This window comes from Anabas testudineus, chromosome 24, assembly GCF_900324465.2.
Source record: "Anabas testudineus chromosome 24, fAnaTes1.2, whole genome shotgun sequence".
Taxonomy (NCBI): domain Eukaryota; kingdom Metazoa; phylum Chordata; class Actinopteri; order Anabantiformes; family Anabantidae; genus Anabas; species Anabas testudineus.
Window position 1 is genome coordinate 7,169,945 of NC_046632.1, and position 23,602 is coordinate 7,193,546.

At 41.5% G+C, this 23,602-nt stretch overlaps 4 protein-coding genes across 4 annotated transcripts; 2 read left to right on the forward strand and 2 right to left on the reverse strand.

The window, feature by feature from the left end:
• Positions 1-336: 336 nt before the first annotated feature.
• On the reverse strand, positions 337-1,568 carry rps29 (ribosomal protein S29). The gene is made up of 3 exons (XM_026340804.1): positions 1,451-1,568; positions 867-966; positions 337-660 (listed from the first exon to the last, which is right to left on the reverse strand). Exons 1-3 carry the CDS (start codon positions 1,510-1,512, stop codon positions 652-654), a joined length of 171 nt encoding a protein of 56 aa, XP_026196589.1. The 5' UTR covers positions 1,513-1,568; the 3' UTR covers positions 337-651.
• Positions 1,569-2,829: 1,261 nt separating this feature from the next.
• mgat2 (alpha-1,6-mannosyl-glycoprotein 2-beta-N-acetylglucosaminyltransferase) lies at positions 2,830-6,888 on the forward strand. Its single transcript, XM_026342172.1, has 2 exons — positions 2,830-3,107; positions 4,672-6,888. The coding sequence occupies exon 2, from the start codon at positions 4,933-4,935 to the stop codon at positions 6,340-6,342; it is 1,410 nt and encodes a 469-aa protein (XP_026197957.1). The 5' UTR covers positions 2,830-3,107; positions 4,672-4,932; the 3' UTR covers positions 6,343-6,888.
• A 3,448-nt stretch (positions 6,889-10,336) lies between these two features.
• wdr20b (WD repeat domain 20b) lies at positions 10,337-17,147 on the reverse strand. The gene is made up of 4 exons (XM_026341588.1): positions 16,867-17,147; positions 13,938-14,120; positions 12,354-13,769; positions 10,337-12,132 (listed from the first exon to the last, which is right to left on the reverse strand). The coding sequence occupies exons 1-4, from the start codon at positions 17,113-17,115 to the stop codon at positions 12,076-12,078; spliced, it is 1,905 nt and encodes a 634-aa protein (XP_026197373.1). The 5' UTR covers positions 17,116-17,147; the 3' UTR covers positions 10,337-12,075.
• Positions 17,148-18,758: 1,611 nt separating this feature from the next.
• Positions 18,759-23,245, forward strand: hsp90aa1.1 (heat shock protein 90, alpha (cytosolic), class A member 1, tandem duplicate 1). The gene is made up of 11 exons (XM_026342041.1): positions 18,759-19,059; positions 19,884-20,033; positions 20,144-20,510; positions 20,625-20,758; positions 20,907-21,212; positions 21,325-21,490; positions 21,656-21,846; positions 21,925-22,072; positions 22,154-22,422; positions 22,562-22,895; positions 22,999-23,245. The coding sequence occupies exons 2-11, from the start codon at positions 19,884-19,886 to the stop codon at positions 23,106-23,108; spliced, it is 2,175 nt and encodes a 724-aa protein (XP_026197826.1). The 5' UTR covers positions 18,759-19,059; the 3' UTR covers positions 23,109-23,245.
• The last annotated feature ends 357 nt before the right edge of the window (positions 23,246-23,602 follow it).

A 23,602-nucleotide genomic window follows, 5' to 3' on the forward strand; every position in this document is an offset into this window, starting at 1 on the left:
TTTTGGGTGGCATTTTTTGCTAGCAAGTGACTTTCTTTGTGGTGCATTTCATAACCATTTCATTTCTTAAAAGGTACTTTGAGGTAAAGTAGCTGTAGTTAACCAAACTAGACTTGTCCCTAAGGCAGCTTTGCTCCAGTTCAGTTGTTTGTTGTCACGTAGATCCCCCAACACGGCTACTGTGATAAAAATTCTCAACAATGTAACCGTTATGTTTAAGTAGGCCATCCATGATGGGATACACAAGACACCCCAATTTCTAATAGCAAAAAAGCTTAAACTTCTCAATATTAATACACATAACATACATAAACATAGTCGGATAAGAATGTAATGTGAACTGTGGGATTTTCATTTATTAGAAAGCTGAAATGGACAAAACCAAGTCAAAGTTCTCTTCAAATATTCCTGTTAGCTTTGGTTGTTTCTGCATTGTGTCTTGAGCAGTTTGGTGATAATGTATTATGTTCCATATCAAGACCATAAACCGTTTCTAGAAAATCTCAGATAAAACAGAATGATCCAAATGCATAAGTAAACACAGAAAACAATTAAGTTGGACAAAGAAACATTTATTTGCAGTGAATTATCCCATCTTGGCAAGCTTTCCAAAGATCACAGCCCACCAGAGGACATGTCAGTGCATGACATCTAGTCCAGCTGTGTTATAAAAAGAAAAAAATAAAACAAATATTACTTAAGATCAAATATACAAATATCCCAGTGAATCACACAAATCGACATTTTCATCTTAATTTTGTAGCTGTATTTTAGAACTAGTCGTGTTTTCGTCATTAACAATGGGTCTACACCTGCGTGTGGTATGTTGTTACATGGAAGATAACTCAATGGACAACACTACTTACCTTGACGAAGCCGATGTCTTTGGCGTACTGCCTGAAGCACTGGCGGCACATGTTGAGCCCGTATTTACGGATCAGACCGTGTCTGTTCGAGCATACCCGGCTGGAATAAAACACAAGAAGGTGTTAAACGGTGAACCTTTATACGACAGGCTGCGTGCAACTCCAAGACTTAAACTAACGAGTGCGGAAGTCCGCACAAACTCAGACCCGGTTGTCGTTATTGTATTACCTCCCTATGAGCATCCATGCTAACGCTAGCTTAGCTAACCTCAGTTTAGCTCCAGAACACTTTGCGACGTTCAAAGAATAAAAACCCCACTCTAACATTCCCTGCTAAACATATTTTAACATGTTAGCCATAACATTGAACACGAGCAGTTTCGTATCAAAGCTGCCGGCGGTAAAGAGAACAGTGCTATGAAGATGGGGAGGCGCATCTCCACACCGCCATATTAGCTCAGGATCAGCACCCATGCGGTGCACATTTGGCGACAAATTACTGAACAACGGTAAACGCAAACACCGTCAAACTGCCTCGCTTTAGCACATCTGTCGATAACTGACACACTAAAGGCCGCACTGACCAGGATCGGGATCCCTGTCCGAATTTTCTGGGGTGACTCCAATAGAGCTGCTGATGGCCCATCTTGTCTCTTTCGCTCGAGTGTCAGAAAGGAAGAACGAAGCACGCGCGTGCGCAGATGAAGCTCCAATCGGGAGGTGTTTCCGGTTGTGGGGTTGTTGTGTAGCGCCTCTTAGTGGAGCCTCCGAGAACTACCAGCGAGTAGCTCTACAACTGCAGTGGGTAATCATAGACTACAGTACCTTCCCTAAAGTAGTACTACACCACAAGTAGGAGTACCACTTCAATTTCTGCATTAAAGTTAAAATATTAAATACAAGCTCCAAAAATAACCTCAAATACTATTGAATTCAACCCTGTTCGTAACTAGGCTAAATGTATGTTTAGATCAAATTAGTTGGAGAAACTCTCAAAGGTGAAGGTTAAACAAAAAAAAAAAAAAAATTGTGGTAATTAATAAAAAATAATAAGGACAAAAATCTCTGTGTGGAAACAGCAGCTGGTAAAGATGAAGCTGATTTTAAGCACCTTATATATATGGTTAGTTATACATCATATTAGATACAGTACATTAATTTACATATTAGATATATTATTAAGAATTTGCACACAATTTTTACACCAACACTGTTTAAGTTTGTTGCAAACCTGTACGCGTTACAAACTTACTTTGGACTCACATTTAATTTTTATTTATTGAAAAATTGAAAGTGAGCAATATTTTCTTCCAGAGCACAGATGTTGTGTATTGGTTTTTGTCCAAGTTAATTCCCAAATGGATTAAATATAAGATGAAATGCCATGTGATCAGCTTAATTACATTTAATACTGTATTTAGTTGATTATATTTTTAGAGAAAATGCTCTACATTCATCAATACATCTAGTAGGATAATGCATATTTTGTGTGGTCATATATCTTACTGTTCATTAATTAAAATATCTAAATCTGTAATGGCAACATCTGCATTTTACAACTTGTGTGTATCATAATAGAACTTATATAGATACTAAATAAAGAAATAAATGCAAAGCAAAAAGTAATATATACAGTATATCTTCTTCTAATTACATATATTAATTATTTTTTAGATTTAATATCCCTCTTGTGTTTTGAATTATTTCATTATTTTGAAATTCACAACCAACTTTTACAAGCATTAATATCTGCCAGGAAGAAGAAAAACTGGATTTTAGGAACACGGCACCTGGAGTTTCTTATTATAGACAGAATATGGAACAACTCTTGGGCCACATCCTTTAAAGTACCCCCGGTGAATTACTGGGGTTATTTTCTCATCCACAGCTGTGCGCCCTATTTTAACGAAAGAAATATTATAATAATATAATATGCAGTGGTTTAACACAGTGTGGATTTCTGTACTTGAAGAATTACTAGACCTCCTTCTCTCCATGCTGCACCTACAAATGTTCTCAGCACCGCGGAAACATGTCGGGGCGTCTCGGCTGCCCCCCGCTGGACCAGTGCATTGTGGGATAGCAGCAGGCAGTGGTTCCGTATTTGGGGTTGTGATAATCAGCTATCGGATAGTTGCGTTTCGATGCAGACTGCTGGACGGTAACGTTATGGAGGAGAACTGGACGCCACCGTGCTGATGTTTCTCCGTGAAAGGACCCCACGGCTACTCCGGTTTTTAGGTACCTAGTCTGGCGTTAGGTCTGGTTGTTGTGTTTCGCCATGGTCGCTGCTGTTGACGAGGTCTGGTCCGGACGCGCTGCTCGTTACGTTAACGTTAAGTTGCTAGCAGAAGCTAACTTCACGTTAGCATTGACAGGATGCTCGCTGCCATAAAAAAAAAAAAAAGAGCGGAGCTGAAACGCCAACTGTTGTTTTCAGTTTCAGTAGCTACCAGGGCATTTGACGCCAGTGTGTGGATTAAGGGTGATGGTATTTCATGTTAAAATCGATAAAAATAAAAAAAAAAGCTGTCGCTGGCTCGGTGGGGCTGACAGCGGCCAATTCAGGTCAGAAAAAACTCACCGTAATATGCTGGAAGTGTGGGGGACTGGGTGTTGAAACGAGCTGTGGTCGTGGCCAAAGTAGTCTAGTGGATTAAAGAGGCAGAAGAAACGTTTGACTGGATTTGGAGAAGTGTGGGACAGAGAAAGCATTCAACACGGAAAAGCCGTGCATGTTGCAAAGACATTAGACGTGTCGCTTAGACAGCTCTGTGCTTTAACGAGCTGCTCTCACAGATGTCCTAGAAAGGATGTGGTAAAGAGCATGTTTACTCCTGGCACACTGCCTCTCCTTGTTGAGTTGTGTAGCAGCTACCAACAGTGTATTAGTAAATACTATCACAGATTAAGAGATCTCCCAGGGCGGTGATGGTGCCAAACTGTGACTACTGAGATGAAGAGTCTCAGGGCAGAGATGAGACGGATGCAGGGGGCCAGGTAGGAAGCCAGAGAGAGCCCTAATTTAATAACTGATAAAAGATCGAGGTTTGTTCCCATTTGAGCAAAGAGGGCTAATGAGTATTGATAATGCAGTTAGGGACAGATATTTATGCAGAAGGTAATTTAGAAGCACAGAGCAATAATCAACATTGATGGTATATAACTAAATGTGGAGTGCTCTGAACCCGAGGAAAAACTTTGCAGTCCCAAGTATGGCATGTATTAAATGATGTTTGTGGTTTAAGTTATACCTTTTGTAGCACGAGAGCTAAACAATTGCTGTTTATCGAATGTTGGTCATTATATGATCTAATCGCCTTGTTTCACATTGGCAAACCCCTAAAATGTTTTAAAACCTTAACCTAAATCCCATTTCATGGTCGCTTACTTGTTATCTGTGAGCTACAAGACATGTGGGTGTATGAGATTCCAAAAGAAGCTAATAAGTGCACCTTGAATTAAGATTATTTTATATTGAAAAATACTAACAACTGTTGTTTTTTTTTTTGTTTTGTTTTTTGAAAGCTTGATAGTGGAGAGGCAGACGGGGAACATAGGGAGAGAGGTTGTGTGGGTGAATGCAACAAAGATCTCAGCCAGACTCAAACCAGGGGCGTTACAGTTACATGGCTTGCGCAATAACCAGGAGGCTTCCAGTGCGCTTACTTTACTTTATGCGTGCATACATTTCCCTAATTGATGATTTACTATTCTATATATGGAAAATATTCCTACTTTTTAAGCATGTTGGTAATATTTAATTAACTGCTCTAACATTCTGATTTATCTATTTCTCATTTAGGTGGTTCATGCAAACTGCTACTCTGCTGCCTCCTAGCACCCATCATGCCTTATGGAATATTCATCCACCACCAATGATATTCCAGCAGGTTCCATGTTTACAACAAAAGTTAATTTTGCCAACAATTAGCCTCATAACTTCTTTTTGGTCAGGCTTGATTGCTGTGCAAAGCACATCATTATAACTGCAAGCCTGTGTTTATTTTTTTTTTGTTACTCTACAATCAACTTCTCCCATTTTGCAAGAGGCTTACCCCCTATCATGAGACTCCGAATCTACAAGAGGAAGGTGGTGATACTGACTCTGGTGGTTGTCGTCTGTGGCCTAGCTTTCTGGAGCAGCGGAAGGCAGAAGAAGAATGACAGTGGAACGTTCCCCAAGGAAGTGGAGACAGTGAAGAGAAGCAGCAGTATTAGCAGCAGCAGCAGTAGTAGCATCAACAACCATATCCAGGTGCAAGCCACACCTGCAGTCAGCCGGGTACCTGTTCTACCTCCTGTTATTCAAACAAATGACACACACCCTGAGAAAACGAAGGATAAAGAGAAGATACCAAAGCCAGAGGTAGATAACACCACGTTAGTCTACCGTGGCATTGTCTTCCAGCTGAACTTTGACCAGACCATAAGAAATGAGGAGAAGTTTAAGATGGCACGACAGAAAGATGATCTGGTTGTGGTGGTTCAAGTCCATAACCGGCCAGACTACCTTAAGCTGTTAGTGGACAGTTTGCGGAAGGCTAGAGGTGTGGAGGGCATACTGCTGATATTCAGCCATGACTACTGGTCCCCTGAGATAAACAAAGTGGTGGCCTCTGTTGACTTCTGTCAAGTCCTTCAGATTTTCTTCCCCTTCAGCATCCAGCTGTACCCCGAGGAGTTCCCTGGAAATGACCCCAGAGACTGTCCTAGAGACATTCCTAAAAAGGACGCCTTAAAGCTGGGATGCATTAACGCTGAATACCCTGACTCATTCGGCCACTATCGTGAGGCAAAGTTCTCCCAGACCAAGCACCACTGGTGGTGGAAGCTCCACTTTGTATGGGACAGAGTCCGGGCACTGAAGGACCACAAGGGTCTGGTCCTGCTAATTGAGGAGGACCACTACTTGTCTCCGGACTTTATCCACCTCTTAAAGCTGATGTCAACTCTCAAAAGGGAGCAGTGCTCAGACTGCGACATCCTCTCACTAGGGAGTTACAGCCACATCGGCTACTCCAGCAAAGCAAACAAGGTGGAGGTAAAAGTCTGGAAGTCCACTGAGCACAACATGGGGATGGCTTTGAGCAGAGAGACATACCAGAAGCTTATTCAATGCACCGACACATTCTGCACTTACGACGACTACAACTGGGACTGGTCCTTACAACACCTGACTGTGGCCTGCTTGCCCTCCTACTGGAAAGTCATGGTGAGTGAGGCACCGCGGGTTTTCCACGCCGGAGACTGTGGCATGCACCACAAGAAGGCTTCTTGCATGCCAATCAGCCAGAAAACCAAGATAGAAAACATCCTACAGAGCAGCGGGAACCAGCTGTTCCCAAAGAACCTCCTGATAGCAAAGAGACTGCCAGCCAACGGGGCCGGAGGAGTGGCCCCCCATGTGAAAAACGGAGGCTGGGGAGATATCAGGGACCATGAACTCTGCAAGAGTTATGTTCGATTACAGTGACCTTAATTGTTACTATTATTATATATTATTGTCTCTTTTGCATCCTCGATAAAGAAAAAAAGCCTTTTAAAGAAAATCTTTATGGACTACTCTTCATATTGCCTGTTTTATTGGACTGTTCCAAATAAAGACGAATGTTGGATTTTTGGCTTCTTTAACACAAATATGTCTTTACAATGAATTATTTAAGTGATACCTGGCAAGTCTGCTTTGTTTTGTAAGCTGCAATTAACAATAATATACTAAACAATATATTGTTGTGTTTTCTCTAGCAAGGTTTTTCAGATTAAAGTATGTCTGGTATGCTAACTTACCAAAAATGTATAACATGTCTGAATACTGGTGATACTTGCTGTAGATTTAAGCAATCCCACTGCGCATGCATAATTAATTAGAAGTTATTTCTATCACATAAATGTACTCCGATCAAAGGAGATCCTTTGGGACACCTTGTTCCATTTAAAAAATCTCCCATTTGGCTTGACTTCAACAGGTTTGTAAAGCACACCAAATGTCTCATTACTCCTGACTGGAGAAAGGACGCCACTTGCAATACACAGCATCAATAAACATAGCAGTCATACTTGCATCAGAGGGTACACGGAGGAAGCTGTGGTGTTTTTCTATCAACCCGTGTTTCAGAGAGGCAGCGTGGCCCATTTTATTTTGTTGTGTTGCAATGCATCAGTGTCCAGCACTTGGGCGACTGTGTCTTTTGTGCAGAGATTTTGATTTCACAGATAAATGCACACCAGGCACCTGGAGAGATCCCAAGACGCTGATAGAACTTGTTCATGTTGTTGCTATTGAAGATGCATTTACATTTTAAGTGCTTAGACCCCAGCTCAGTATCGATGGTTTCTGCTGAGGCTCTATTGATCCCCTCCACCCCTCTGGCAATGTTTAACAATCAGTTCTGCACTCTGTACAAAATCTGAAATAACTGCAAAGTGATCACTGACTGGACCCTCCATACAGTTCATATGAAGTTCTGTATATCCTCTAGCAGACTGCTGGAGTGCTTTAAGAGACTCCTGTCTCAACATAAAATTGCTAAATATTGCCTGAATTAAATATGAAATGCTTATAATAAGGTGGATTCCAGACAAATGTTGGAGACTGAGCACGACTCACGCAGCCCAACGACGCTTCCTCTGTGCAAAACAGAAAGTCGCAGTGTCTGCAGGCTAAGAAGTCCCACTTTACTTCCTATCTGTGAACTTTAATTCCTAATGCACTGTGAAGACGTGATGCTGGGGCGGCTGTGCTGAAGTCATGTGTCGTGCAAATTGTACAGCTGCTCCCACGGTGGAGGCTTAATAATTGGGCCTGCACCTCAAGGGAAGCACGGCTTAGAATAGAATTGAGAATAGGAGGAAGTGGCACTGCTCTCGATTCTTGGTGACTAACGGTTAACTGATGCTGGAGCCTTTGAAACTGCAATTTGCTGTTGCTTTTGGACGTTCTATACCCGGTTTAATTTGCAAAGGTAAGAAGGACAAGGAACAGAAGCTATATTTTACTTGTTATGCTGCGATAAGATAGTCCCACTGCACAAAGTGACTAATGAAATAGAACAACTAAACAAAACTAGAGCTTAAAATTACACATGAACATGTGAAATGAAAAGATAAATTACATTCTCCTACAAGTTAAAGGCGAACATTGACTTTTAACATTTTAAGAGACAGAACATGCCGTCAAAATACATTTTTCATAGGGAGGAAATTCTGCAGACTATCATTATTTGGTTCACTCTCAGCATTTAGACAGTCTGAGTAACTGAGTAACATAAAGCATCACTTCTTCTCTGCTGTCATTTGAAGCGGTTCAACAGATCTGATGATGCCATCTGCAGGAAAAGGGTGACCAAGACTACAATCTCTGTAGGATGAGCTACCAGATGATGTCATCTGAACCAAAACACAGATATTCACTAGATATTTAGAGCAGTAGGCTTTAGCACCTGACGTTACCTGGCTACAGCATCTTTTTCCTCCAAATTTTGTCAGTAAGGTCAATTTAAAGAAGGAGCTTGATTTACAGTGTTCAATATGATATATGATCCTTTTCATTTTTCCTGCTTGCTAACATAAGTCGACCCGTGTGTTAAACAATTCCCCCTGTGGATTTTTAATTTCCTTTTAAAAAGGTTGATTTGAACATTTCCATGGCCAAACTAACCCAGTTCTTTTGAACAAGCGCAGCTGTGTGTTTGTTCAAAGGAACAATAAAAATGCATCTCTGACATCAAAAAGATAGTCTAGTGCATATGAATTTGCAAACTTTGCAAAATCAGATGCAAGGCATTCATTTTCTGTGTCCATTAACGTAAATGTTCATATTTATTTTTGCAACACATCAAGCGCGGCTCATTCGTTTGGCTCATAGGTCTCTGAGACTATATTAATCATTTATAGCCATTGCACACATTGCCAGGTAAACATAACTCTGGTCAATATGTAGAGGCATGCAGACGAGGGAATTGCATCACTCTGAGATGATGATTAAAGCAGGACTTTACAGGAGAGATGGGATTCTCACTCTGTGCATTGAATTTCTATCCACCCCGATCCCTTAGGATGCAAGATGAATGGAGCTGTTTTACTAAGCTTTTTACTGTATGACAGAGTGTTTTGATTTCTTTTCAAGTTGCCTCGAGGATAAAAGTGCTTGGCTGATGAATAATTGTGGGCGACAACATGTACTTTTGCAAAAGAAATCAACAGTGGATATATTAGTATGATGCTTTTATGTACGACCTCTCTCTAAGGGCTACTCCTGATTGACACCAGAATTGATATGTGTGGCCCTGGGGAGATTAATCAGTCACTCAGTCAGTCAGAGCCCATCGCGTGGTGAGTGACACCCTGACAGGATGATCGTGCCTCTCCAGCCTGCTGATCACTCTACTCAGCCTTCACACCCATGCCACAGGCTGCCAGTGAATGGCTGCGAGTGCTTGTGTTTCTTCTAAATGTGACTCATATATTATGGAGGAGCAGTTTTTATTCCCCACTCAGATCATAAAATATATATGAAGTAGGAAGAATATGTTCGTTGCAGGAAGAGAGAACAGGATATACATAGTCGGTGTTTCCCCTGTTTGATCAAGTGATGGCTGTTGTCTGTGGAAGATTAGTTGTTTGCTGTGAAGAACTCGCGAGCTCTCGTTGGTCTGAGCAACACTGCCACCAGCTGGCTTAATGTAACCCTAACATGCCACATTATGAGAGGACCAAAACATTAGAAACACTCCTGTCTGACTCCTCATAGACGAACGATCACCTTTCTCACAGTTTCAACAGCATGTAAAGTGAAACCTATTTGTTGAGTCAACACTACAAGAGTATGCTATAGTTGTAGATTGATAGACAACATATTGTTATCTAGATCTGTTTGCATGATCTTCCCGTTAGTCGTATAGAGCCTATCCATTTTTATGCAGGGCTGCCCATATAGGTATTATCCCAGTGACTTATTTACCTGGGTGTAAATTACACTAGTATGAGTAAAGGAACTGGCTCAAACTAACTCCAGTAAAAGTCCACTGCCTCCTTGTTATCATGGATGGATTACTGAATGAGCTTATACTGGCCCTGGGGCTCCCAGTGGCCCCTTGGCAGACAGCATTTCATATCATATTCTCCAGTGTGAACTAATTATGTAATGAAACAAACAAACAAAACAAAAGCTACGGGTTTTTCAGCCAACAACAGCAAGGGGAGATTTCTGCTTCACCAGCAGATGTAAAACAACCACAAAGAGATGGAAGATGACACAACACAAATCATCTACTGGAATGTGCAAAATGACAAAAAGAAAAGTCACAAAGAAACAGTGAAAATGACCTCAGAGACACGAAACGCTCCTACACTATATAGGAAGGGTGGGGTTTTGTCCCATGATGCATCCAGTCATGTTACATGAAGATGTGGTTTCATGTTAGTTGATTGTTTGTCGACTTCAAAAAGTAACACAAATGGAACATGTGGTCTGTCAAAGCTGTTTTAATAGGCCTCACATGGATTAAAAGGCTCCCACTGTTTAAATGTTCACTCTTCCTATGTGGGTGCTTGGGGAAAACAAAAACAAACAAACAAACAAACAAAACAAAAAAAAACACACCCTTACCTGAAGCACTTTACACCGCCAAGTGCTGACATTTGTCAGCTGGTTTTCAACACAGTGTCAACAGTTTGTTCACAAGTTCAGAATCAGTTCAGTAATTAATACTCACAATTACAGGAGTTGTGAAATTCAGCCCTGTCTGCAGAACATGGTTGTCTTGATTTGTTAGCTGAAGTGAATTCACACGCATGTTGATGGGTAGGGCTTAGTGCTAATGGGTGAGCGGGAACTCTACGCCAACGTTAGTCTTCCTGTGATTTACCTGAGCTCAAAGTGATGGCTGAATTACTCCGCTGCTTCTGCGCCTACCTTCCCGTGTTGTAAAAGGAATCTGCAGCGACAGGCTAGATAGCGTTCAGCACTACCTGTTAGATAAGAGGACTTCATAGACGTCTCCTATGCCAAACACGTCATTAATAAAAAATACACCTGAATTCTCTTTATGTACAACAGAAAAGAAACATTTTCACCTGCATATTCAAGATTCATTTTAATATTAGGTATAGATTTTCTGTATTAGAAATAGCGCTATTGTCTGAAATGAGAATCTTTCAACTAATGAAATAATGATCATTTCACCCATAAATCATCAAAGTACAATATTTACATATAATACAGAGCCCATTTAATCTGAAACAATATTAAAATAAATGTTCAATAGATACAAAGGTTTTGTTTTTTTTTTTAAATTCTATTTATATTTCGACCTTGTCAAGGAGCTCTTACACGCTCCAAAAAAAGGTAAAGCCATTCTCCTCTAACAAACTATTAAGTGCAAACAATTTTTTTTTTCCATATAAAAACTATGATTGCAGCATCCAGCGTTGAGAGAGGGCAATAACATGCCGTTTCCCCAAGTGCTTCCAAAGCTGTCTTCAAAATATTTTGCTTGTGTTCCACCATTATTCATTCCAAATGGGGGAAACGAGAACATGAGGAAATCTGTGCAAAACACATTTGTGTGATTAAAATATTGGTAAAGGAAGTAAAAAGCTGCAGTCTGCCATGAACAGGTGTTTGAGGACTGTGGCTGCCCATGACGTAAAAGAAAGAAAAAAAAACAAAAGAAAACTATAAAGAGACTTGGTTTTGACTTGGGGATATGCTGCTGCTGCTCTAACAATCCCTCGTCTTCTTCCCTTTATCTGTGACAAAAAGGTTAGGTTGAAGCATTACCACAATGCTTAAACTGTGTTTAGTCTTTGAAGATCTACAGGCACAAAAGATAGGGTACTAGAGTCGGTTATTGTCACACTAGACGTGACCTGATATGACCATATGTAACAGTGAGCCAGTCATCCTCTCCTATAAACCTCCTGGCTGATTTAAAGCTTGCCCTATTACTTCCATTAGCACCCTTTGGGCCCCCAAGACAAAAAGGGGGTCAAGTTTCTAACCCTGGTTCGCCAATATCGGTTTCCTAAACATAAGCAGTAACAGAATGAGAGAGCATGTGGGTGGTTCTAGTGATGAGAATTAAGGTGACACTGGAGATCATGTGGTGAGTGAGTGTGTGTGTGTGAAGAAGCGCTGCAGGGCCTTGGCCTTGGTCATCCCCGTCTCTGTTGCATGGAGCTGTCATTAGCAGCACCAGTATTGGGGCTATACTACTGTTCCACTGGGGGAGTTTGCTGGGTTGTTTTGAGATGACAGCAATCCCTGTGGAGAGACATAACACACATACATACCATAATGTGATTGATTAGGTGTCTATATTAAGGTGTGGTATTACTTTAACCATCACAATGCTGACGGTTTATATGTGACAAACACACAGGTGTGTTAACAGCCTCTGAATGCAGCAAGAAAATGCTTGTATTCCACACAATGTTTGTTAAGAGGTGTCACATGAGCGTATCCTCAATTGGCCTGTCACTCACCACTTTCCCTGGCCTAGCCCATGTGCAAACGAAACCCTCCTGACAGGCTGTTACCAGACAGTCCTCAAGGAAGATTAACACAGTGAGTCTCTCGTGAGCGATCTTCTTACACACCAGCGGCTCGAGCAGCGGCACTTCCTCCATGCGCGGGCACAGCGTAGTGCCTAGAGTCTTAGCCACATCGGCTTTTGCTGTTCGTGATGAGGAAAGCTGGTTGAGCTTGTCGCTGCTCTTGCTGCTGATGTGACCCATGCTGTGGTTCCGTTTGTGGTCCTTCTCGTGACGCTCCTTGCGCGACTCATGTAATGACAGTGTTGCAAACTTGCTCACCCCAGTGGCAATGAAAGAACTGTCCATGATGCTGTTACCCTTAGTGGTGGTGGTGGTGGTGCTGCTGCTGTTGCTGCTGCTGCTGCCTGTGTGACTGTTGGGTGTACTGCCACCTGCTGGATTGGAGTGTGGCAAGCTGTTAGAGCGAGGCAGGGAGCTAGGAAGGGAGTTCGCTGGGTTACCACCAGAGCTACTATTGCTCACATTGTCTTTACCATTGGTGCCACTTGGATTACTGGTGGTGGTGGTGGATACAGTAGTAGTATTCTGTCCAGTGGATGGAGGACTTGTGGCACTCATAACATTAGTGTGAGTCCTTGTACGGGACAAAGGGAGGTGAGGGAAGAGAATGTCCTCTGTAAGGTCCCACAGACACAGTTGGGTATCCTGGCCCACTGAGCCAAATCTGTAGGTCACACTAACAGGCCTACTATCTGTAGAGTTTCTCTTAGAAAGCCGAGACTGAGTACTATTAGCTCTGTCTCTACCAGTGCCAAAGTGAATCTGCTCATGGAAGTCCTCGTCACTACCACTGAACTCAGCAGGGGGGTCCCCGTCCTCTACACTGGTGGTGCAGTGGTCAAATGCCACCACACTCACCCACGACTTGTGACCATGCCCACGTGCAATCACTCTGCAGTCTGAAAATGACCACACTGTCACCAGGTCGTCCTCCCCTCCTGCCACAATATAACGTCCATCTGGGCTCCAGCACACACACAGTAAGCCACCAAAGTAGCTCTTCATTGTTCCGTGGAGCTCGGCAGCGTCAAAGCCGAATACCCGTAAGAATCCATCCTGACTCGCACAAGCCAGGAACTTGCCATCTGGGGAAAAGGCAAACTCATTGAGCGCCCCTTCACCCACTGTCCAGCGTAGTAATGGGTTACGGGCCGACTTGCTCTTGCAGGTATGCACAGCATAGTTTTCGCCCTGCTTAAGGAGCTGGTAGTGAGGTGCAGTGGTGCCACAGGTGTTCTCCACGTTGTAGAGGTACATGCTGCCACTGGAGTGAGACACCAGAAACAGGCTCTCTGAACCAGGAACCCATCGTACACATGTTACTCTTGACTTGTCTATTAGTCTCTGAGGGAGAGGGAGAGTCACACAAACAGAACACAAGAGAAACTGGTCAGCAAGTTATCGCACATCTGTATGACTAGTAGGCTCATAGACTATTGTCAGCATAATTACATATTAAATATCAGAAGGTTGTATGCTATGGTCTTCAAAACAATAATGACTGGAACACACCTCTTCATTGAAGAGTTTACTGGTTTCCTTCTTTATTGGGTCTATAAGCTGCACTTGCCCAGCTGAGAAACCCACCAGCAGGGACACGCTCTCTGCCGTAGCAGTGAGTGGGTTGAAGTCATGACACGTGGGCTGCGTTCCTTTGTATATCCTCTTGTCTATTGGCTTACTAAGGTCCGCAGCCTAGGACAGCAAATACACACAAATGAGTACATTTTAAAACATAAAAGTAATAATTTTTCTTGTATAAATACACAAAAAATCATGAAAGCTGTGAACAAGACACTAACTTGACTACTTTAACAAAAATAAAGTATAACTGCATATGAGCTATGTTTCAGACTTCTATTCCCAAGTGACCTGTAATACATTACACCACAACTCAGCACTTGTGTTTATCTCATAACTTTTCTCTAAAGATTTCAACTCAATGCACTTGGTTCATTATAAAAATGAACTGCCACACATGGGAAATCATTGTCTAAAAGCAGAGGAAGACCATGTCAATCAGACTATGTAGGCTAGTCTGTCTTTCAACAACAGATTTAAACCAAACATGACGCTGTGAGGCTTTAGGAAACTAAAAGGTGATCCAAGGTCAAAGGTATTCATGAGCATGTCATATTTTTCCTCATACCATTTGTTGAATGTTTAACTTTGTAACCTTGCATCTGCACAGAAAAAAGTCAGAACAGATCTGCTAACCTGATAGGAATGGATCTGGCGTCAGACCAGTGGAACATTTTTGTGATAGTTTTATGCTTTATTGCTGCAACTCTCTTGTGGACTATTTCAGTGCATTAAATGAGGCGCGGAGAAAGCCTAAGGGACCTAACTACAAAGATGTCAGCATTGTCAGAGCAAGACAGCTCTAAATAAAACAAGAGTCAGATATTGGCAAATTTCTATGATAGAGCTATTATAATGCAAAGCTTGACTCCCAAAATACTTCCATAATAAATAAATAATTCATTCCAAAATAATGTCAAAACCACAAGAAAGACATCTCAAATATTGAAGAGCAATGGCATAAACAACACAAGGCTTGCTCAGTCTAGATTGTTTTTCTCCACTTTGTCCACTTTAGTAGGAAATGGTTGGCATATTGTTAGTGAAATTCAGCTATTTAATGAAATCCCACAGTAATTATATTGATGCTGAGTCAAGACTACTGGCTGTACATGCAACAGTAACAATTCAAGGTCAAAACAGTAGAGAAAGTAAGCATCTAACATCAACATTAGAGACAAGACAGGCAATTAAACCCAATGTAGGAGAAACGTTGAATGAATGGATATGCACTGTTTGTGAATCTACTGAGATAATTAAGCAGGCTTTACACTAAATGTTTACAACTGCTTTAATAATCCACATTTCTACCCTGCTTTCATTTGACGTTCTATCGGCACTGTAGCTAAGCTTTAGACGTGACAGACCATGATGCCTCATTATTCGACTTCAAGTCTACAGCAAAATGTAGACCAATGTGAAATATCGCAAGAGAAGAATGGTAAGAGTTCAAGTGAGCTGAAAGGAACATGTGCTCATTGCAATATAAGTGAACCAAACAAAACTTCTTTCTATGATGTTTCTGCAGTACGGAAAACCACCCAGTATATAATGATGTGGCAAACCAGCATATGAGGTGATGGCTACAATAAGATGGCACAAGCATGACATTGCAAATCACTCCATTATGCTCTGCCCACATTCCCACTCTCCCTACTCCACTACACTCTTCTACCTTCAAATACTCATTATCAAATCACAATAAATCGTCAGTCCCTGCCAATATCTTCTGCAATGTATGTTTTTTTTCCCCCATTCATTTTCTACAGGGCAACTCAAGTGGTAAAGCAACTTTAGGATGAATAAGAGGCTCATTTTGCCCATGCAGTCTATACTACCTTCTTCCAAAAGTAGTTGAAAAATGTTAATAAAAACTTTATACCATATTGTATGGTGCAAGCCTTATACATAATAATAACAAATAATACTTTATCACAATCTAGAAACTATCAGCATGCAAAGCAATACTGGATTAGCACTGATACTGTTTTTAGAAGTTGATGAAACAGTTTTTCTTATTTTAAAACTTCTTCCAGCCTTATCTTTTACTAGGCTAGATTGAGTCCAAAGCAAACAGCAGATCACTATTGCTGATTTTTGCTACTCTGTACAAAAAGGAGTTCCCACCAGGCATACCTACATTTTAAAACATATCAGAGTTGTCCCTTTCACACGAGGCTGCATATACTGTGGCTGCTGCAACAGCAAGCACATCATCAGCACGATCACCACTGACACAGTCACCATCCCTTCTAAACAAGACCAAACGTGGCTTACTGCAATGACCTCATCACTGAATACAACCAAACAGTGGATCACATTGCATCACATCCAAGGCGGTGAGTGCACACAGTAATTGCATCACGAATAAACACTGCAGCTCACTTCCAAGTCCAACAGCTTCCAATGTGATCACTTTTTATTCCGTCGTAGGGACACAGCATTTGACGTTGCTGCTGGTGAGCACTGTTGACAACTTGTCACACACATATAACATTAGCCATGAAAAGGAGAATAAACAAACAAACCATACGACACACTACAAGCCCCTTTTTTTTCCCTCACGTTATCCAGCAGGCTGGAAAATCTCTTGTCACAACTTGTCACGGACTGACGACTCAAAACAACTCTGAAGTGGACACTCGCCGAGGCGCAAACAACTGTGGCGATGTTGGCTAAGAATGCTAATTGGCTCCTAACTTAGCTTGGTCTGCTACATGGCCTTGTCTTGACAATCTGCGCACTTCAATGACAGAGGCGAAGACAGGTGACAGCCAGGCTGCAACATGTTTGGAGACGCCAAACCAACGAGCTGCTTGTGGACTGCGCGGTCTTGGTCGCTGCAGCAGATTTTGTTTACCTTTCTCACGCCTTTGTATATATAAAAGTACAGTTCCCGGCCCACATTGAAACAGATCCTGTCGCCGTTGCCGGACTGGTCGTTTACATTGACGAAGGAGACCTTGACGGGATTGGAGCCCTGCGAGTTGAAAGGCACCCTGTTCGGGCGGCTGTATTCGGAGTGAGTGAGGAGTTTGTAGACGCCTTCTCTTGTGGTGAATTGAGTTTTAATCTCGTTCATCTCCTTCCCTCCTCCCTCCGCCGCCATCTTGGAAATTGGCGTTCATCCTTATCCAAGCCCCGGATGTTACCGACAGCGCATGCGCTTGACCGTTAAAGTCCAGCAGCCATGCGTAGAGACGGATATAAAGTCACGTGAGCTGGAGCTAGAAACATAAACAGAGAAAAAAATAAACAAAATAAGAAATCACAAGTACAAGAGTGCAGAAAATGCAAATAATACTACAGTTGCCACTGTTATTAAAAGACAAGCAACACCGAGTTCCATTATACGTGTTATAAGTCAATGCACAAATCCTAAAGCTGAGCAACATAAACCACTAAAACAACCTAGTTAAATTAGTGCATTTCCATAGACAGGACCTAGGATGAGATTAAAATCTGTAGATATAGCCTTTAGCCTAATATACCTATAAAGGTCCAAATTCTAGAAACATCTATTTCTTTGTGATGCTCAGTTTGCACCAGCACATCTTATTTAAACTATATCTATTTAAACTATGGGGGACCTGGCTGTGAAAATATCACCTTACAGTGGTTGCAACAGTTCTCTGCTCTGTGTTTCTCCGTCACATGGACAGTTCGCATCTAGTAGCGTCTACTAACGTCTCGAAACGTTTGGATTGCATAACAGAGCTGCAGCAAGTGATGCACTGCCATCCTCTGGACAACTGAAGTCACTGTCGATCACATTGGACTAGAGAGTTCCAGACTTCTGCATTACACAAGGTTGTGTAAAAGCTGAGAACGGACAGATGCAAGGCTGTGGGTGGCAACATCTCTGCATAATATAGACAACATATGTTGTATCCCAACACACAATGGCTCCACTTATTATTTCTTGCATCCTGAAGGTGTGGATCTCAGGCGTAGCGTAGCATATTATTTCATCTCATCCACTGTGAGGGTTTTGTGTCAGCAGACATCATCTAGTTTCAGCTTTTCATATGTATCCATATGTCACAGTCTGTGTGACTTTTGACTTTTCTCAGTGAATGTTTACACTTTTAATAATTCCTGAGTGGGGCCTGTTGTTCAACTATTTAATTCAGATTTTGTGGTTCAGGGCTTCTGTGTTTAAGTCCAAAACCTTTTCATGGATTGGAAGGAACTATCAACATTGTCAGACAAGATTGTCAGTATCTCACCAATGAGTTTAATTTTAAGAGATTTGTGTCCTTCAAACTCTGGAACATATTGAGGCAGATTCTGTTTTATCCACTGATGAAGGCCATGAGACTTGGCTGAAATCACTAGATAACTGACCTTATGCAAAGAATGTATAGTTAAGCTGCTATAATAAAGTTTATTATAATTTATTATGTTTACATGAATAAGATACATTTCAATAGATTCTTATGGGCAGATCCTGTAGTGTGAATCTCAGTTTCTCTTGCATACATTGCAGATAAGACGCATCTTAAGATATGTAAAACCCTTGGGTTTCACCCTAATCTTACATTCCAAAAAAAGACAAGGGCCTGCTATAGTGTGTCCAATGTGGCACACGGATAACAGCTGATAGCACAGGCAATGCACAGCTGTGATGCTCAAAGGGGGGGGTTAGGCCGAACAGCCAGTCATGCTATCAGAAAAGCTCTCACTGTGAGTGACAGGCACTCCTTGTGACTCTGCAGCCCTAAATGGCCACACAAGCTTTAGGGCTCTGATGTCCACCCCCCCTTCCTGGCCTTTCCCAATCACCCCCAGTACTACAGGTGAACGTATCTTCTGGAAACTTCTGAATGGGTGCTTCGAGAAACCAGCCCTTAAGTATAAAAAGAGGCCAACATGTCGTAGGGTCTGCATAGAGTCATAGAATACTCACTTGAACACATCAAGACAAGACTTACTGCCCACAGGAGCAGCAGCGAAGCGCACAGTCTAAGCTCTTCAAGAAGAGACGACAAGTTCAGTTAGACATTTGACGACTACCTGCAAGCACTGAGAGAAACTAAATCTTGTATTCAAGGTAAGACTGAAACACCTAAATTCATCTCTGCACTTTAAATGACAGAACAATGGCATAATATATATTAGTAGTGTGTTGTGTGCTTAAATGGTAGGACAGAGAGAGGCATTGGTACTTGTTGCTTGATGATATCAGTTATTATAAGTGTTGAAGAATAGCCTCTTTATCATTAGTATCGTAGTGAGACTGTCAGGAGCACATGGCAAGCAGGGTGACCGTGAGTTGGCAAAGGCAAACGGGCAGTAAGACAAATTATTAACACATTTGCATCTTAGTACAAAAACACAATAATAACAAGATTTAGTACAATTTTTACTAACAAATATATTCATTAATGTAGAAATTGCAAAAAGTATTGCTACAAGACAGTGGTAATAGTTTGGTATTAAATACATTTGCATCACTTGAAGAAAATAGATAATAGACTAGTATGGCTGTATAGTCTTTTCTTAAAACACTTTAGCTGCAATTGCTTTCTTAAACATAAATCTGTTAAATGGCACATGTTGAAGCCATTGGGGGCGGGGAGAAGCATCAAACTCCTCCCATTTTCCAAATGGCCAACTGGTAGTCTTTGATTGACAGAATGAACATATGTTCCTCCTCTACCATTAGTAATAGCTACTCCCTGCAAGCCACGAGGCTCTCTGTAACAAGGGTGGGGGGGAATTTCAAATAACAGCAGGAAAAAATATCTATCATACATTAAAAATTTATTAAATATCAAAGCAATAAAGTATAGCATGCATAAGCATGATGAGCATAATTAGAAATCCAGAATATACTTATATATATAAAAACAATATAATGTGTTTTTCCTTTAGATGCCTGAGAGTGCTGGACATGTTATGGAGGAGGAAGTGGAGACCTTTGCCTTCCAGGCTGAGATTGCTCAGCTGATGTCCCTGATTATCAACACTTTCTATTCAAACAAAGAGATCTTCCTTAGAGAGCTCATCTCCAACTCATCAGATGTAAGTACAAACAGCACCTTAATGCACATTTAACCTTTGTTTTCTTCATAACCAGCTCTTGCAGTAATGCAAAAATCTTATATTTCTCATTTTAACACACTTCTGGACAGGCCCTGGACAAAATCAGATATGAAAGTCTGACAGACCCCAGCAGACTGGATTCCTGCAAGGACCTCAAAATTGAAATCATGCCTGACCTGCACGCTCGCACCCTGACCATCACTGACACAGGTATCGGTATGACCAAGGCTGATCTAATCAACAACCTGGGCACAATCGCAAAGTCTGGCACCAAGGCTTTCATGGAGGCTCTGCAGGCTGGAGCTGACATCTCCATGATCGGTCAGTTTGGTGTCGGTTTCTACTCTGCCTACCTGGTGGCTGAGAAGGTGACAGTAATCACCAAGCACAATGATGACGAGCAGTACATGTGGGAATCTGCGGCTGGAGGCTCATTCACGGTCAAACCTGACACTGGTAAATGTTATTTTCCTAACTGATACATTACTCTGATCAATAATTTGCATGATGAATATAAACTGACACATTGTCTGTCCCTTCTCTTATCATTGATTTTATTGCTACTTCTAGGAGAATCAATTGGCAGAGGTACAAAGGTGATCCTTCACCTCAAGGAAGATCAGACAGAATACTGTGAGGAGAAGCGCATCAAAGAAGTTGTAAAGAAGCACTCACAGTTCATTGGCTACCCAATTACACTTTATGTAAGTTCTCAGGCCCGTGTAGTCAGGGCACTACATGCCAAACTGAATCACATTGCCATCATATTTTAAATATGATATTAACACTGTTATATACAGTACATAATACAAATACAAAATGTCCTTATTGCTCTTTTTCTTTTTGTCAAAGGTGGAGAAAACAAGAGAAAAGGAAGTGCCACTTGAGGAAGGAGAAAAGGAAGAGGAAGTTGAGAAGGAGGCTGCGGAGAACACTGACAAACCTAAGATTGAAGATGTGGGCTCAGACGAAGATGAAGATACAAAGGACAACAAGAACAAGAGGAAGAAGAAGGTCAAGGAAAAGTACATCGATGCTCAGGAGCTGAACAAGACCAAGCCTATCTGGACCCGTAACCCAGATGACATCACCAATGAAGAGTATGGAGAGTTCTACAAGAGTCTCACCAATGACTGGGAGGACCATCTAGCTGTGAAGGTTAGCTACATATACCCCAAACTGTTACCCATGCACAGCATTTCACATGTTATTATCATTAAATTGAATATTTAAAGCTAATAAAAGTCATAATTTGTTCTTTTCTCTGAAGCATTTCTCAGTGGAGGGTCAGCTGGAGTTCCGTGCCCTTCTCTTTGTGCCAAGAAGAGCTGCATTTGACCTCTTTGAAAACAAGAAGAAGAGAAACAACATCAAGCTGTATGTTCGCAGGGTCTTCATCATGGACAACTGTGAGGAGCTGATTCCAGAGTACCTCAGTAAGTAACATATTGTTATCACTAATCATTCTGATTCAAATTCAAGTCAGGTCTAAGATACTGTATCAATGACTTTAGAACAAACAGATCTAGAGTCACGTTTTTTTTGGAAATGATCATAGTCTGCATTTGGCTGCCTAAACAGTTTTTGTTCTCCCTATTCAGATTTTATCAAGGGCGTGGTGGACTCTGAGGATCTGCCTCTGAACATCTCCAGAGAGATGCTGCAGCAGAGCAAAATCCTGAAGGTCATCCGCAAGAACCTGGTCAAGAAGTGCCTGGAACTTTTCACAGAACTGTCTGAGGACAAGGACAACTACAAGAAGTACTACGAGCAGTTCTCAAAGAATATCAAGGTAGGTTGAACCATCTGAATCAATTCCCTTAATCCTTCAACTGAAATATTTGAAAGTCATATTCAGCTTTAATTTCAGCTTGGCATCCATGAAGACTCCCAGAACAGAAAGAAGCTGTCCGAGCTGCTGCGATACTACACCTCAGCCTCTGGAGATGAGGTGGTTTCCCTGAAGGACTATGTTTCTCGCATGAAGGAGAACCAGAAACACATCTACTACATCACAGGTAAATATTCTTTTCGTCTTTTACTGAACATTATTGCTTAGGTTAGCTCTTCAACTCATGCTTTTTAATTCCTTTTCACAGGTGAGACCAAAGACCAGGTGGCCAACTCTGCCTTTGTGGAGCGCCTTCGCAAAGCCGGCCTGGAGGTCATCTACATGATTGAGCCGATTGATGAGTACTGTGTCCAGCAGCTGAAGGAGTTTGATGGCAAGAACCTGGTGTCAGTGACCAAAGAAGGGCTGGAGCTGCCTGAGGATGAAGAAGAGAAGAAGAAGCAGGAGGAGCTCAAAAATAAGTTTGAGAACCTGTGCAAGATCATGAAGGACATCCTTGACAAGAAGATTGAAAAGGTAAAAGGAAATGGAAATAGATTAAATATTTAATCTATTAAATATTTAATCTATTATAATGCTCCAGTCATATTATACTAATATAGCACAGTCAAGGTTGTTTGTCCTTTACAATAATATTACATATTCTTATTCATAGGTTGTAGTCTCCAACCGCTTGGTCTCTTCTCCCTGCTGCATCGTCACCAGCACCTATGGTTGGACGGCCAACATGGAGAGGATCATGAAATCTCAGGCCCTGAGAGATAACTCTACAATGGGCTACATGACAGCTAAGAAGCACCTTGAGATAAACCCCCTGCATCCAGTCATTGAAACCTTGAGGGAGAAGGCAGAGGCTGACAAGAACGATAAGGCTGTGAAGGACCTGGTCATCCTCCTGTTTGAGACCGCCCTGCTGTCTTCAGGTTTCACACTGGAGAACCCACAGACACATGCCAACCGCATTTACAGAATGATAAAGCTGGGTCTCGGTAAGCATTAGCTTTGTTTTCATGGCACTGCAGCCATTCCATATACAGTTTATTATAGAGTGTTAATGGTTGGTTTGCTAATGAGTGGTATTTTTATTCACAGGCATTGATGATGATGATACTCCAGCTGAAGAACTCATTCAGCCTGTTGATGAAGACATGCCAGTTTTGGAAGGAGATGACGACACATCAAGAATGGAGGAAGTTGACTAAAACACTTAGTAGACTTCTTTCTCAGTTGTTATTTTGTAAATTATCGTTTCTTCAAATAGACATTTCATTTTTAGTGAATGAATGGAATAAACAATATATCTACATTATATTTACTGCTAATGATTAAGAGTAATATATTGTCACTGGGACTATTACTTGTTTCTCATTTTGTAACGATCACATTTTGTATGAAATGGATTCAAATTTGTAATAAAATGTATTCAGAAATAAGATCTGCGGAGCAGTCTGAAGTGAATACATGCTGGATTTCATCGCTTTCCTTGATTTTTAAGGAATAATATTGGCTGAAAATGAATATTCACCATACAAGTGAAGAAACTTTCATTCTCATCTTCCATTCCACCATCTGTTCTAGTCGACGTTGTGGAATCTTCTATCAACGCCCCATGGGTGTTGTAGTTTTTACGGCGCTTGTATTCGCCTACACGCCTTCCTCTCTCGCCGCTGTCCACCCTCCTTTAGCCCCGCCCCCT

What these genes read in the sequence shown, in the direction of transcription:
- rps29 (XM_026340804.1), bottom strand. Translation starts at nt 1,512, where the DNA reads ATGGGCCATCAGCAGCTCTATTGGAGTCACCCCAGAAAATTCGGACAG. An exon ending in GGACAGGGATCCCGATCCTG is followed by an intron (nt 967 to 1,450) that starts GTCAGTGCGGCC and finishes GTTTTATTCCAG; the next exon opens with CCGGGTATGCTCGAACAGAC.
- hsp90aa1.1 (XM_026342041.1), top strand. Translation starts at nt 19,884, where the DNA reads ATGCCTGAGAGTGCTGGACATGTTATGGAGGAGGAAGTGGAGACCTTT. An exon ending in GCTACCCAATTACACTTTAT is followed by an intron (nt 20,759 to 20,906) that starts GTAAGTTCTCAG and finishes TTTTTGTCAAAG; the next exon opens with GTGGAGAAAACAAGAGAAAA. An exon ending in GCTGATTCCAGAGTACCTCA is followed by an intron (nt 21,491 to 21,655) that starts GTAAGTAACATA and finishes CTCCCTATTCAG; the next exon opens with ATTTTATCAAGGGCGTGGTG.
- wdr20b (XM_026341588.1), bottom strand. Translation starts at nt 17,115, where the DNA reads ATGGCGGCGGAGGGAGGAGGGAAGGAGATGAACGAGATTAAAACTCAA. An exon ending in GTAAACTCTTCAATGAAGAG is followed by an intron (nt 13,770 to 13,937) that starts GTGTGTTCCAGT and finishes CCTCTCCCTCAG; the next exon opens with AGACTAATAGACAAGTCAAG. An exon ending in GGGCTAGGCCAGGGAAAGTG is followed by an intron (nt 12,133 to 12,353) that starts GTGAGTGACAGG and finishes GTCTCTCCACAG; the next exon opens with GGATTGCTGTCATCTCAAAA.
- mgat2 (XM_026342172.1), top strand. Translation starts at nt 4,933, where the DNA reads ATGAGACTCCGAATCTACAAGAGGAAGGTGGTGATACTGACTCTGGTG.